The sequence below is a fragment of the Mustela putorius genome, unplaced genomic scaffold (genome assembly GCF_011764305.1).
Source record: "Mustela putorius furo isolate JIRA1106 unplaced genomic scaffold, ASM1176430v1.1 tig00003845_pilon_pilon_pilon, whole genome shotgun sequence".
Classification (NCBI taxonomy): Eukaryota; Metazoa; Chordata; class Mammalia; order Carnivora; family Mustelidae; genus Mustela; species Mustela putorius.
In genome coordinates this window covers 85,096,135-85,109,303 of record NW_025421998.1, presented here as the reverse complement: position 1 = coordinate 85,109,303, position 13,169 = coordinate 85,096,135, and the positions used below count along the sequence as shown (strand labels likewise).

Below are 13,169 nucleotides of genomic sequence, written 5' to 3'. Positions count from 1 at the left end.
TTCCTTTAGTTAAATACCAAAGAACATGATTGCTAGATTGTACAGTAAGAGTATGTTTAGTTTTGTAAATCACCAAACCTTCTTTCAAATTGGCTGTACCATTTTTATTTCTACCAACAATGAATGAGAGAGTTCCTGCTGCTCCACATCCTCATCAGCATTTGGTGTTATCAGTGTTCTGAATTTTGGTCTTTTTTTTTTTTAATATTTTATTTATTTGACAGACAGAGATCACAAGTAGACAGAAAGGCAGGTGGGGCGGGGGAGTGGATGGGAAGCAGGCTCCCTGCTGAGTAGAGAGCCTGACGTGGGGCTCAATCCCAGGACCCCGGGATCATGACCTGAGCTGAAGGCAGAGGCTTAACCCACTGAGCCACCCAGATGCCCCGAATTTTGATCATTCTGTTAAGAGTGTAGTGGTATCTTGTTTTAATCTGCCTTTCCCAAATGATATATGATGTGGAGCATTTATAATCTATGAAGAATTTTTGTACTTCAATCGTTATACTTCCATATCTTTATTTGTCATTTGTTTATCTGTTTAAGTGAAGCATCTTAAGGTCGTTGGATCATTTTTACTTAAGTTGTTTTTCTTATTTTTGACTTTTAAGGGGTTTTTGTATATTTTGGGTGACAATCCTATATCAGATAGGTGTTCTACAAACATTTTCTCCCAGTCTGTGGCTTGTCTTCTCATCCTCTTGACATTGTTTTTACTTTAAATAAAGGCTGGGTTCTTTCTCTCTCTCTCTCTCTCTAGGGGGTGGGGGTTGGTGATGGTGCCTGGATGGCTTAGTTGGTTGAGCATCCAACTCTCAGTTCATGATCTCAGGGTCATGAGATCGAGCTCTGCATTGGGCTCATGCTGGTTGCGGATGCTGCTTAAGATTCTTTCTCTCCCTCTGCTATTCCTCCCTACCCCCAACCCCCCCAAAAAGGCTGGCTTATTCATTATTTCTTCTATGATCATACTTTTGTCGTTGTATCTAAAAAGTCATCCCAAGGTCATTTAAGTTTTCTCCTAGCAGTTTCACAGTTTTGCATCTTATTTTTAGGTCCGTGATCCATCTTGGGTTAATTTTTGTTAAGAGTGTAAGGTCTGGGGATGCCTGGGTGGCTCAGTGGGTTAAACCTCTGCCTTTGGTTCAGGTCATGATCTCAGGGTCCTGGGATCAAGGCTTGCATCGGGCTCTCAGCCCAGTGGGGAGCCTCCTTCCTCCTTTCCCTGTCTTCCTGCCTCTCCCCCTACTTGATCTCTGTCTGTCAAATAAATAAATAAATAAAATTTAAAAAAAAAAAAAAAGAGTGTAGGGTCTGTGTCTAGATTCATTCTTTTGCATGTGGGTGTCCAGTTGTCCCAGCGTGATTTGGTGAGGAGACAATCTTTAATTTGCTGTACTGCCTCTGTTCCTTTGTCAAAGATCAATTGAGTGTATGTATACACGTTCATTTGTTTGTTCTGTAGCTCAACCAGACTACCTCGTTACTGTGTACCACTTTGCCTCACTCTCCATTTCTTGCTATATTTCTGAGTTATTACCTAGAATAATAATTTTCCTGAGCCTAAAGAATATACTTTTTAAAATCTTGTCCTTCCTAGATTTTAGATATTTCATCCTCTGCCTGGAAGGCTCTGGGCTTGTACTTTGTGGCTGTGAGGTGTTTGCTTTTCTGAGTTGGCATCTGTGAATTTCACTTCATTTTATCTTTGGCTACATAGTGAAATTTTTTGTTCCTATTTTATTCAACATTTCAGTGTATTTGTTTAGGCATTGTGTTTCAGTGGTCACTGGCACATCTTTGCCAACACTTTGTATTGTCACTCTTTTTAATTTTACCCATTTTGGTGGGTGTGAGGTGGTATCTGAAATATGCTTTTTTGTATTTCCCTTATGACTAATGTTGAGGGCCCCACGCTCCCCATTTTTTGTGCTTTAGTTCAATTTTTTTTTTTTAATGCTTTCATGTTTTATTCAAAGTCTGACATGTAGAGTAGCTGGCATAGCTATCTTTACCTGTCAGAAAGCATCTCAGGATGAAGTTAACTCACAGCTTTCTTTCTTTTTTTAAAAAAATTAACATATATTATTAGCCCCAGGGGTACAGGTCTGTGAATTGCCAGGTTTACACATTTCATAGCACTCACCATAGCACATACCTTCCCCAATGTCTATAACCCAACCACCCTCTCCCTCCCCACTCCCCCTGGCAACCCTTAGTTTGTTTGGTGAGATTAAGAGTCTCTTATGGTTTGTCTCCCTCTGGATCCCATCTTGTTTCATTTGTTCCTTTCCTAACCCCCAAATCCCCACATTGCCTCTCAACTTCCTCATATCAGGGAGATCACATGATAATTGTCTTTCTCTGATTGACTGATTTTGCTCAGCATAATACCCTCTAGTTCCATCCACGTTGTTGCAAATCGCAAGATTTCATTTCTTTTGATGGCTGCATAGTATTCCATTGTGTATATATACCACATATTCTTTATCCATTCATCTGTTCATGGACATCTAGGTTCTTTTCATAGTTTGGCTATTATGGACATTGCTGCTATAAACATTTGAGTGAACGTGTCCCTTCAGACCCCTACATTTGTATCTTTAGGGTAAATACCCAGTAGTGCAATTGCTGGGTCTTAGGGTAGCTCTATTCTCAAATTTTTGAGGAACCTCCATGCTGTTTTCCAGAGTGGCTGCACCAGCTTGCATTCCCACTAACAGTGTAGGAAGGTTCCCCTTTCTCCATATCCTCACCAGCATCTGTCATTTCCTGACTTGTTAATTTTAGCCATTTGGACTGGTGTGGGGTGGTATCTCATTGTGGTTTTGATTTGTATTTCCCTGATGCCGAGTGATGTGGAGCACTTTTTCATGTGTCTGTTGGCCATCTGGATGTCTTCTTTGCAAAAATGTCTGTTCATGTCTTCTGCCCATTTCTTGATTGGATTATTTGCTCTTTGGGTCTTGAGTTTGATAAGTTCTTTATAGATTTTGGACACGAGCCCTTTATCTGATATGTCACTTGCAAATATCTTCTCCCATTCTGTCACTTGTCTTTTGGTTTTGTTGACTGTTTCCTTTGCTGTGCAAAAGCTTTTGATCTTGATGAAGTCCCAATAGTTCATTTTTGCTCTTGCATCCCTTGCCGTTGGCGATATTCCTAGGAAGAAGTTGCTGCGGCTGAGGTCGAAGAGGTTGCTGCCTGTGTTCTCCTCAAGGATTTTGATGGATTCCTTTTGCACATTGAGGTCCTTCATCCATTTTGAGTCTGTTTTCATGTGTGGTGTGAGGAAATGGTCCAGTTTCATTTTTCTGCATGTGGATGTCCAGTTTTCCCAACACCATTTGTTGAAGAGACTGTCTTTTTTCCATTGGACATTCTTTCTTGCTTTGTCAAAGATTAGGTGACCATAGAGTTGAGGGTCTATTTCTGGGCTCTCTATTCTGTTCCATTGATCTATGTGTCTGTTTTTGTGCCAGTACCATACTGTCTTGATGATGACAGCTTTGTAATAGAGCTTGAAGTCTGGAATTGTGATGCCACCAACTTTGGCTTTCTTTTTCAACATTCCTCTGGCTATTTGAGGTCTTTTCTGGTTCCATATAAATTTTAGGATTATTTGTTCCATTTCTTTGAAAAAAATTGATGAGATTTTGATAGGGATTGCATTAAATGTGTAGATTGCTTTAGGTAGCATAAACATTTTCACAATATTTATTCTTCTAATCCATGAGCATGGAACATTTTTCCATTTCTTTATGTCTTCCTCAATTTCTTTCATGACTACTTTATAGTTGTCTGAGTACAGATTCTTAGCCTCTTTGGTTAGGTGTATTCCTAGGTATCTTATGGTTTTGGGTGCAATTGTAAATGGGATTGACTCCTTAATTTCTCTTTCTTCTGTCTTGTTGTTGGTATATAGAAATGCAACTGATTTCTGTGCATTGATTTTATATCCTGACACTTTAGAGAATTCCTGTACAAGTTCTAGCAGGTTTGGAGTGGAGTCTTTTGGGTTTTCTACATAAAGTATCATATCATCTGCGAAGACAGTTTTACTACTACTTTGCCGATATGGATGCCTTTAATTTCTTTTTGTTGTCTGAGTGCTGAGGCTAGGAATTCTAGTACTATGTTGAATAGCAGTGGTAATAATGGACATCCCTGCTGTGTTCCTGACCTTAGCAGAAAAGCTCTCAGTTTTTCTCCATTGAGCATGATACTCGCTGTGGGTTTTTCATAGATGGCTTTGATGATATTGAGATATGTACCCTCGATCCCTACACTTTGAAGAGTTTTGATCAGGAAGGGATGCTGTACTTTGTCAGATGCTTTTTCAGCATTTATTGAGGGTATCATATGGTTCTTGTTCTTTCTTTTATTAATGTATTGTATCACATTGATTGATTTGCAGCTGTTGAACCAACCTTGCAGCCCTGGAATAAATCCCACTTGGTTGTGGTGAATAATCCTTTTAATGCACTGTTAGATTAGTTCAATTTTTGTGTCTCTAGTTTTATTCTGCTTTGTGGTAGATTTTTATTTTGGTGGTGGGGGGGGACAAATATTCTTCAGCTCTGAAGTTTTGGTTTTTATTTTTTGTTTTCTTCTGATGGTTGTTTCATATGGGTGTTATCTGCCCCATTCATCTGACTCCCACTGGCTTTCTCTTTCTTGGGGTGATTTTTTTCTGTGTTTAATTACCGTGAGAATCCTCACTTCCTTCTTCTCTTTGCTTAATGGGCTCAGTAGTCTCCACCTCTTTGTACAGCTTGGAGTCTGGAGCTGGGTCTGAGGCATTTGAGTTTCACTACTTATAAGAAGTGTGACGTCATTGGTAGGGAATGAGGCTAGAGAGGCTGGAGGAACCAGGGCCCATAATGTATGAATAAACCAGAGACCAGGTGAGGAGGAGCATAGATGAAACTTTACTATCGTTAGGTGAACAGTTACTTTGGACGGAAATAACTTGGTAATTGAAAATGAAAGTTGGTTATACAAGCACAAATACTTCAAGGAAAAACATCTGCATATGCTGGACTGAGGGAGATATAGAGTCTAATCTCTCTCCATCAATATATTTAAAGTATTTGTAAAAATACATTTTCCAGGATAAGTCTTTCACACTTGGGGAAACCTTTGTCTTTGGAATCACACTGTCAAAGTTTGGGTCTCTGCATCAATAGGATTTTTAAATTTTTAGTTTAAATCTTAAAATTTTCACCTCGATGTTGTTCACTATATCAGTGCATCATTTCCTTGTTTAGGAAACAGCAGGGTTCTGAATATTTTCTCATCCAGATATTTTCAAAAGGATTTTTTGAGTAGATGAGAATCTTATTAAGAATAACCTTCTAGGGGCATCTGAGTGGTTCAGTGGGTTAAGCCTCTGCCTTCAGCTCAGGTCATGATCTCAGGGTCCTGGGATCGAGCTGCACATCGGGCTCTCTGCTCAGCGGGGAGCCTGCTTTCCCCTCTCTCTGACTGTCTGCCTGCTTGTGATCTCTGTCAAATAAATAAATAAAATCTTAAAAACCTTCTACATATATCTACTTGGGGCCCTCACTTCAAGAGTTTAAAGAAGCATTTCCTCATGAATAACCTGTTGCCTTTTATAAATAATTTTTCAGCAAACGCTGAGAAGAATGTGCTACCTTACCATCAAAGAAATGGCTACAATCGCTGAGGACGTGATAATTGTCACAAGCAGGTATGTGAATGGTCAGAACCTAACATGAGGCATTTATGTATTTCATGGAATATTTGTTTTTTTTTCTATTAATTTTACTTTTTTGACTGTAAGAAAACTAATAAGAGTAAAAAAAAAACTTAAAGTATTCTTTCCTAGAATGTGGTTGTCGTCATGTGAAAACCAGGCCTATCTGATAAAGTAAAGAAGTCACAAAGGGTAATGCTATTAGATTTGCTAATACATTTTTAAATGTTCATCATAATATGTGAACGCACCGAAAATATAAATGATGCATTGACATAAAATATTTACAATAAGCATATCAAAAGGCTTGTAAATACAGTATGTAAAGAACTCTTGTACTTCAAAAAAATTCCAAGTGATAATTCATAGAACAATTAATATAAAGGATCTGATTTTTTTTTTTAAAGATTTTATTTATTTATTTGACAGAGAGAGATCACAAGTAGGCAGAGAGGCAGGCAGAGAGAGAGAGAGGAGGAAGCAGGCTCCCCGCTGAGCAGAGAGCCCGATGTGGGACTCGATCCCAGGAACTCGAGATCATGATCTGAGCCGAAGGCAGCGGCTTAACCCACTGAGCCACCCAGGTGCCCCAAGGATCTGATTGTTTTTAATCATTCTCACTAGTAATCAAAAAATGTAAATTAAAAATGCAAATGAGTTATAAGATTTTTACCCATCAAACTGGCAAAAAAGAAAAAAGGTGGTAGGTACTTATAAGGGAGACTGGTATTTTGTATATAATAGGAGGCAGAATAATAAATTGATTCGGGTTTTCTAGAAAGCAGTTTGACAGCATTCAAATGTTAAACATTTGAAAAGCTTTATCCCTCTGACCCAGTAATGCCACATCAATGGAACTATGCTCAAAACATAATCAGAAATAGCACAGGAAGAGTTATATATAATAATATTCATTGCAGTACTGTTTTCACTAGCAGAAAGGGTAAAACAATGTAAATGTCTGCTGTTGGTGAATTTAATTATGTATATATAATTATATGTAATTAATCATGTTATAATCAGATTATGTGGGATTATTTTAATTTTTTTTGACATCTTTAATGATATGGAAAATCCTCATAAAGTACTGAATGAGAGTTGGAGTCAAGCCTTATAGGTTATATAGTCTCCCTTTAAAAAATGCTTTATGTATATAGATAAAAATGTATGGATGGAAATATTCTAATGATATATACTGATGAAATATACCGATGATAACAGTAGGTTATCTCTGGTGTCTGGGATTGTGGGTATTTATTTTCTTAAATATTTTGAGAATTTCCCAATGTCCTAGAGTGAGGATGTATAACCCAATTATTAATTATAATTCATTTAAGTGAATTTGGTCTTTGTACAACAACATCAATTTTGGAGAAGGGTGCTTGTTTTTAACCAGCAGTTGTCTTGAATAAGTTTCAATTAATGAAGCTTTCAGCTGAAAATAACAGAAAGGCAGATATAGTCATTAGGCATAGAGTAGCTGGTGTTGGTTCAGTCATGCAACAGTGTGTGAGCGCTGGTATTTCTTGAATTTCACATTATTGCAAAATAGATGCCTTCATTACTGGCAGGGCACCATCCAAGGTGGGAGGGGTACCAGGAAGGGGACCAGTGAGTGCCAGCACCATCTGCCTCTTTTATCAGGTATGCAGTAGCTTTTCCCAAGGTAATTTGTAGATTTCATTTGACACAGCTGTGTTATACGACTCTCGACCCGTTAGGACCAGGAAAGTGAATATTTCGCTTTTAAAGGCCAAGTACTAGGGGCAGGCAAAGGAGAAGGGGTTGAAAGTGGGTATTATATTAGTTAGCTAACAATATTTGCCACAAGTAACGAATGAAAAATCTTCACTTAGGTTGCTTATACTCACTGAATATTGGAAGAGTTAAAAATAGATTAGGGTTTTTTTGTTTTTTTAGCTGTTAGTACTTCCCTCAGAATCCTATTAGGCTGCCCTGAATTATGGTTTTCTTCTAGCTCATTTTAAGATGATGTAGTAGATGTAGTAGGCAGAATAATGGCCCCCCGAAGATATCCCTGGCCTAAGTCCCAGGACCTGTGGTTCAGTCATGCAACAGTGTGTGTTGCATGCAGAGGGGAAGTAAAGTGGCTAATCAGCAGGTAGGGGGAACAGGGTGGATTATCCAGGTGGGCCCCGATAAGGATAAAGGTCCTTAAAAGTGGAAGAAGGAAGTGAAAGGGTCAGTGACGAGATGGGATGATGGAAGCAGGTCACAGAAGCAAGGTTGCTGGAGGAAGGGGGCCATGAGCCAAGGAGGCCTCTGGCAGTTGGAAAAGGCAAGGAAATGGATTCACCCCTACAGCCTCCAGAAAAGAATGTAACCCTAGATACCTTGATGTTATCCCGTGAGATCCGTGTTGTATTTCTAATTATGGAACTGTTAAGATAAATGATTGTGTTCTTTCATCTTTAAGTTTGTGGTAATTTGTTACAGTAGCTATAGAAAATGAATAGATTTTGTAACATGTAAATATCACATCAACACATTGTGTACTTTAAAATCGTACAATGTTACATGCTAATTATATTTCAAAGCTGAGGGGGGAAAACTTGGTACCCAGAAGTGGGGCACTGCTATAACAAATAACCGAAAATGTGGTAGTGGCTTTGCCATTGGGCAATGAGTAGATGCTGGAAGAATTTGGGGAACATGACAGAAAAGGCCTACGTTGCCCTGAACAGAGTGTTAGTGGAAAGCTGGATGTCAGTGACCTTGGCAGATCCGAAAGAAGTGAGCAGGGTAGAGAAAACTCTTATCCCTATAGAGAATGCTCACAGTGTTTTGAAGGTACTGTTGGTAGAAATATGGATGCTAAAGTTGCTACTGGGAGGGCTCAGAAGGAAATGAGGAAGGTGTTAGCAACTGGAGGGAATGGGACCCTTGTCCTACAGCTGCAGAGAGCTTAGTAGGATTGTGTCCCACGATTATATAGAAATCAGGGCTTGTGAGCTTGGCTGTTTAACTGAGATTTCCAGAATGTCAAGGTGCAACCTGGTTTCTTTTTACCACTTAGAGTAAAAGTGGAGAGTAGAGAAATGAATTGAGACACCTGTTAAAGAGCCAGGGGTTCTTTCTAAATACATTATTGTGTTGTACACCTGAAACAGATAGGTTATGTCAGTCATACCCCCTGCCTCCAAATAAGAATTCCTGATGTGGGAAAATTTCAGCCTACCAAAATGGCAAAGGATGCTAAAAATCAAGCCATTCAGTAAGAAAGTGTGCTCAGTAGGAAAAGTCAAAGGAGTTACTCTGCAGCCTTTTGCTAACACCTCAGAAGGATGAAAAGGTCAGAGAGTCTTCACTCACACACAACACTACTAAGAGATCAGGAGTGTGACTCATAGATTCCCTCGGCATCTAAGCAGAAGCCAGAAATACAGTTGGGCCTCCTTAGGCAAGTTCTGTGGTGGAGGCCCTCGTCTGAGGGAGTGAGGCCCTGCCTGTCTGTGGGGTCCTGGAAGGCTCGTGAGACGCTTACAGCAGCAGCACCACGGCCAGTCTGGATGAAAGGGATGGAGGGAGACAAAGTGAAAGAAGGTTGTCAGGGTCCCAAATTCTCCCAACAGGATACCGTAGGCCGAGAAGACTGCTCAGCTTTAAACCCATGCCGCCCTCACAGAAAGGAAGGATGGCTCTGAGGGCAGGGTACAGGCCCATAGCGTGGAGCTGGGAACTGTGGAGAATTCTACCCAGCAGCTGAAACCTTTGCCAGTTTGCCTGGCTGGATTTCAGAATTGCTTGGGACCAGTGACTTTTTTTTTTTTTCTTCCTCATTCCATTTTCTCCTTGTGAACAGGACAATCTAAGTGCTATCCTGTGATAGCCCCACCATTGTATGAGAGAACTTGTTTTCTAGTTTCACAGGCCCACAGGTGGAGAGATATTTCTCTTTAGGAGAGAGTATACCCAGTCTTACCTGTACCTAACTGAGCCGATTTTTGATAAGGTCAGGATTTTTGAGTCAGTGGGATTTTAATGAGCTTTTGGGCTTAGAGTTGGTGCTGTAATGCCTTGAGATCTGGGGGGATCTTGGCGTGGGGTGAATGTATTGTACCTGTGAGATGGCTGCAGCCTTGCTGACACAGTGACCTTAGCCCCGTTAGCCCTATGTTGGACTGCTAATCCACGGAACTGTAAGACAGTACATTTTTATTTGAAGCCACTAATCATGGTCCTCTGTTACAGCAAGAAAAGAACTGTAATAGAGTAGATGACCACTCTGCATATGTAGACTGTTGTGTGACCTGAGAAACCATGGAGATTAAGAAAATCTGAAGGCAGACACTTCATAAAATGGTATACAAATGGCCAATAAATACATGGAAACGTTCTCAGTAGTATTAGTCCTGAGGGAAATGCAGATTAAAACCTCAGTGAGATAATCTTCCATACCCACTAGAATCTGTTAAAATAACAAAACCTGACAGCACCAGAATCACCAAGTATATTGTAGGTGGGAATATAGATTGATACAATTGCCTTAGAAAAACCTACACAGAAAACTTCTGAGGAAAAAATAACTTAAAGCCCTGAAAGACTCAAAGTTTGCTTGAACAAATGTTTCTGCATAGATCAATTAAAGATTTCAGTATTCTCTAAATTAATTTCAGTAAATTCAGGGCAATCTCAGAAAAAAATCAACAGGCTTTATACTATGGAGTTAGAAAAGTTGGTGCTAAAGTTTGTGTGGAAAAACAAACATTTAAGAGTAGCCAGGAAACAACTGTAGAAAAACTGTGAGCCCTACAGGTCTGTGCAGTATTGATATTGGTGGATGGATAGACCCCGGAATAAAATTGTGTGATGACTCTAATGAGTCACCTTGGCCATGCTGATTGACATTTTCAGAATTTTCTGGTACAAATGGAAAGCATAGAATTAGACCCAAATACATATGGAAATTTAGTGTACGCCAAAGTGGTATTTCCAGTCACTGGGATAAAGAGGTATTTCCTGATACATGATGCTGGGACAACTGAGTAGTACTTGGAAAAATAAAAGTAGATCTGTATTTCACATCCTATACACAAGTAAACTAAATGGACATGGAATATAAATTTAAAAAATGGAAGCCTACAGGTACCAAAAGAAAACATGAGCGTATTCCTCTTTATTTTTGTTGTAGGGGAAAGTTTTGTTAGGACTGTAATTCCAGAGGCAGTGAAAGAAAAGACTGAAAAAAATTTGACTACATAAGTTTCTTTTAGTTACGTGGCAAAAGCACTAGATAGAAGATGATCCAGGGGTTTTGGGTAGGTCTTAGTGGCATGGTTTCTTATGTCCATGGTATCCTACACAACATTGCCACTCCTTTTGTGACAAAAGTGATGTGACCGTAGGCTCATGACTTAAGAGATCCAGTAGTGTTACCATATTCTGTTTCACCTAGGAGCCGACAGCCTGATGCAATGGTGGGATGACCTATGGAATGCTCAGCTGGGGTAGTAGGTTACAGATGGGACCCTATTTAGTTGGAAAATTCTCTTCTAGGATCAGCCTATGCATTAAATGGATGGTCAGTGTAGTGTATGGTACCAAGAAATATACTATGTGGGTCTAGGAATCAAGAGGTGGAAGTAGGACTTCCCATTGACTCCTGGTTCCCACTGTTTGAAGCTTGCCTTCAGCCCAGAAATACCCCACGCTTCTAGATCTGTGTGTCTCAGTCACCGGTTGGCAACCACGGCACCCACCCCAGGTTCCAGTGTCAGAGAAGTCATAGGGCAGACAGAGAGCTGGATTGCACATTGGAAATGATGACTACTATTAGGCTACTTTGGATTATTTATGTAGTGGATTATTTACCAGCAGGTTTAAAAAAAAAAAAAGCTGCTGTCCTCAGTTACCACAGAGGTAATTGACCTTGATCATGGTCTGGAGCTAGGCTTGTTGCTATACAAACATGGAAGAGAGGACTGTATCTAGAATTCAAGGTATGGAGTATATTTTGGTATATTCATGTCTGAGACAGTGGTGAATAGAGAATAGGGAACAACCACTGTTCCACCCCTGCTAAAATCTCCCAACAAAGAGCTCACATCCCTTGGGGTAAAAGTTTGATTCACTTATCAGACACCAGACCAAGAGCACTAAGGTGCTGGCAGAGAGCGAGGGAGATATAGGAGGAGTGATTATGGGAAGGAGATGGTGAACCTCAGTTACGGCTTTGGAATGGGTCATAGCAGCAAGGATTGTACCATATGCCCGTCATTTTCCTGCATCTTGTAGAAAGAACGGGTGGTTACCATCTCGGAGGCTCGGTGATTGGTTCATTTTCCTGGAGGACACGTTCAAATTTGAGGGGTGCAAAGGGTGGACGGTTCGGGGTACTGCTTTTGAGCCACCTCCCGTTTTCTCAGCCTTCCCTCTGATCCCTGCTGCACTCGTGGTCCGCCGCTCTGGGCAGGGGCTGGCTCCCTGGCCTCGGTAGTGCCTTGCTCCAGGCACACGCCGTGCCCGCCTCGTGTTTCTTCTCTTGCCCTGCTGTTCTCTGGCACTCCGGTTTGGGCACTCACCTGTGGGAGTTAACATGTGAATTTAACCCAACGGGGAGTTAACACTCTGGATTTAACTCTCTGCCAGTGGCTGAGACCTAGTGGGTAAATTCTTTCCTTTTCATGCCTGCGGCGGCAGTGACCCACTAGAAAAAATTTCTTTGTATTAATTTCCCTCCTTTTTTGCTCACCTTCCTGTCTTCACTTCCCTTCCCTCAGAACACATTCCCAAATAAAGTACCTGTGTCTGTAAGCCTTTGTCACGGCAGCTCAAACTGAGAGAAGCACGGAGCAGAAGTCAGTGGTTAAAACTGCCACCTCATTTTGTAAATAAAGTTTTATTGGAACAGAGCCATGCTTTTTTTTTTTTTAAATGTCTTCTGCATGGCTGCTTTCATGCGATGCAGAAGCCAAGGAGAGAGACCTCAGAAGAAACTGAACCTGCCAAGCCACAATTTCTATCTAATTGGAAAAATGCAAATATTTGTGAAAAAGCCTGGTTGATAAATTATTTATATCCCAATAGTGGAAATCTGTGCCACTATTAAAATGATATTTTAGGTGTATATTTGGATATTTAAAAATATATAAGTACCTAAAATTAAAAGAAAAAACCTACCAATAGGGAAAGCTTATTAAGATATATTAAGTGAAAAAGGGAGGTGCCAGAAGAGTGGAGATTCACCTGCATGTGTTTTTATGTCTCTGTGGTTTTATATATTTTTTAAAAGTTCCTTAAGAAAATGTTAGTGACTGTTCACAATGATTGTCTTTAGTTGAGCGGCACTATAGCCGAGGGTGGGTGAGGCGAGGCTTCGACTTTATATTATGCCTTTCTGAACGTTTTCAATGCATACTCTTATGTGAAGATACTTCTGTAACTAAAAAAAATGAAGAAATTGAAGGACTATCAGTTCTTCACAACTTTC

General features: G+C 40.1%; 1 protein-coding gene across 4 annotated transcripts in view; it reads left to right on the top strand.

The window, feature by feature from the left end:
- COPG2 (COPI coat complex subunit gamma 2) overlaps positions 1 to 13,169 on the top strand; it is a 116,991-nt gene that overhangs the window by 16,702 nt on the left and 87,120 nt on the right. For all 4 annotated transcript variants that reach the window (XM_004741746.3, XM_004741744.3, XM_013050443.2 and 1 more), the window contains one exon: positions 5,634 to 5,713. In XM_004741746.3, coding sequence (XP_004741803.1) covers positions 5,634 to 5,713 — 80 coding nt within the window. The remainder of the gene's footprint in view (positions 1 to 5,633; positions 5,714 to 13,169) is intronic.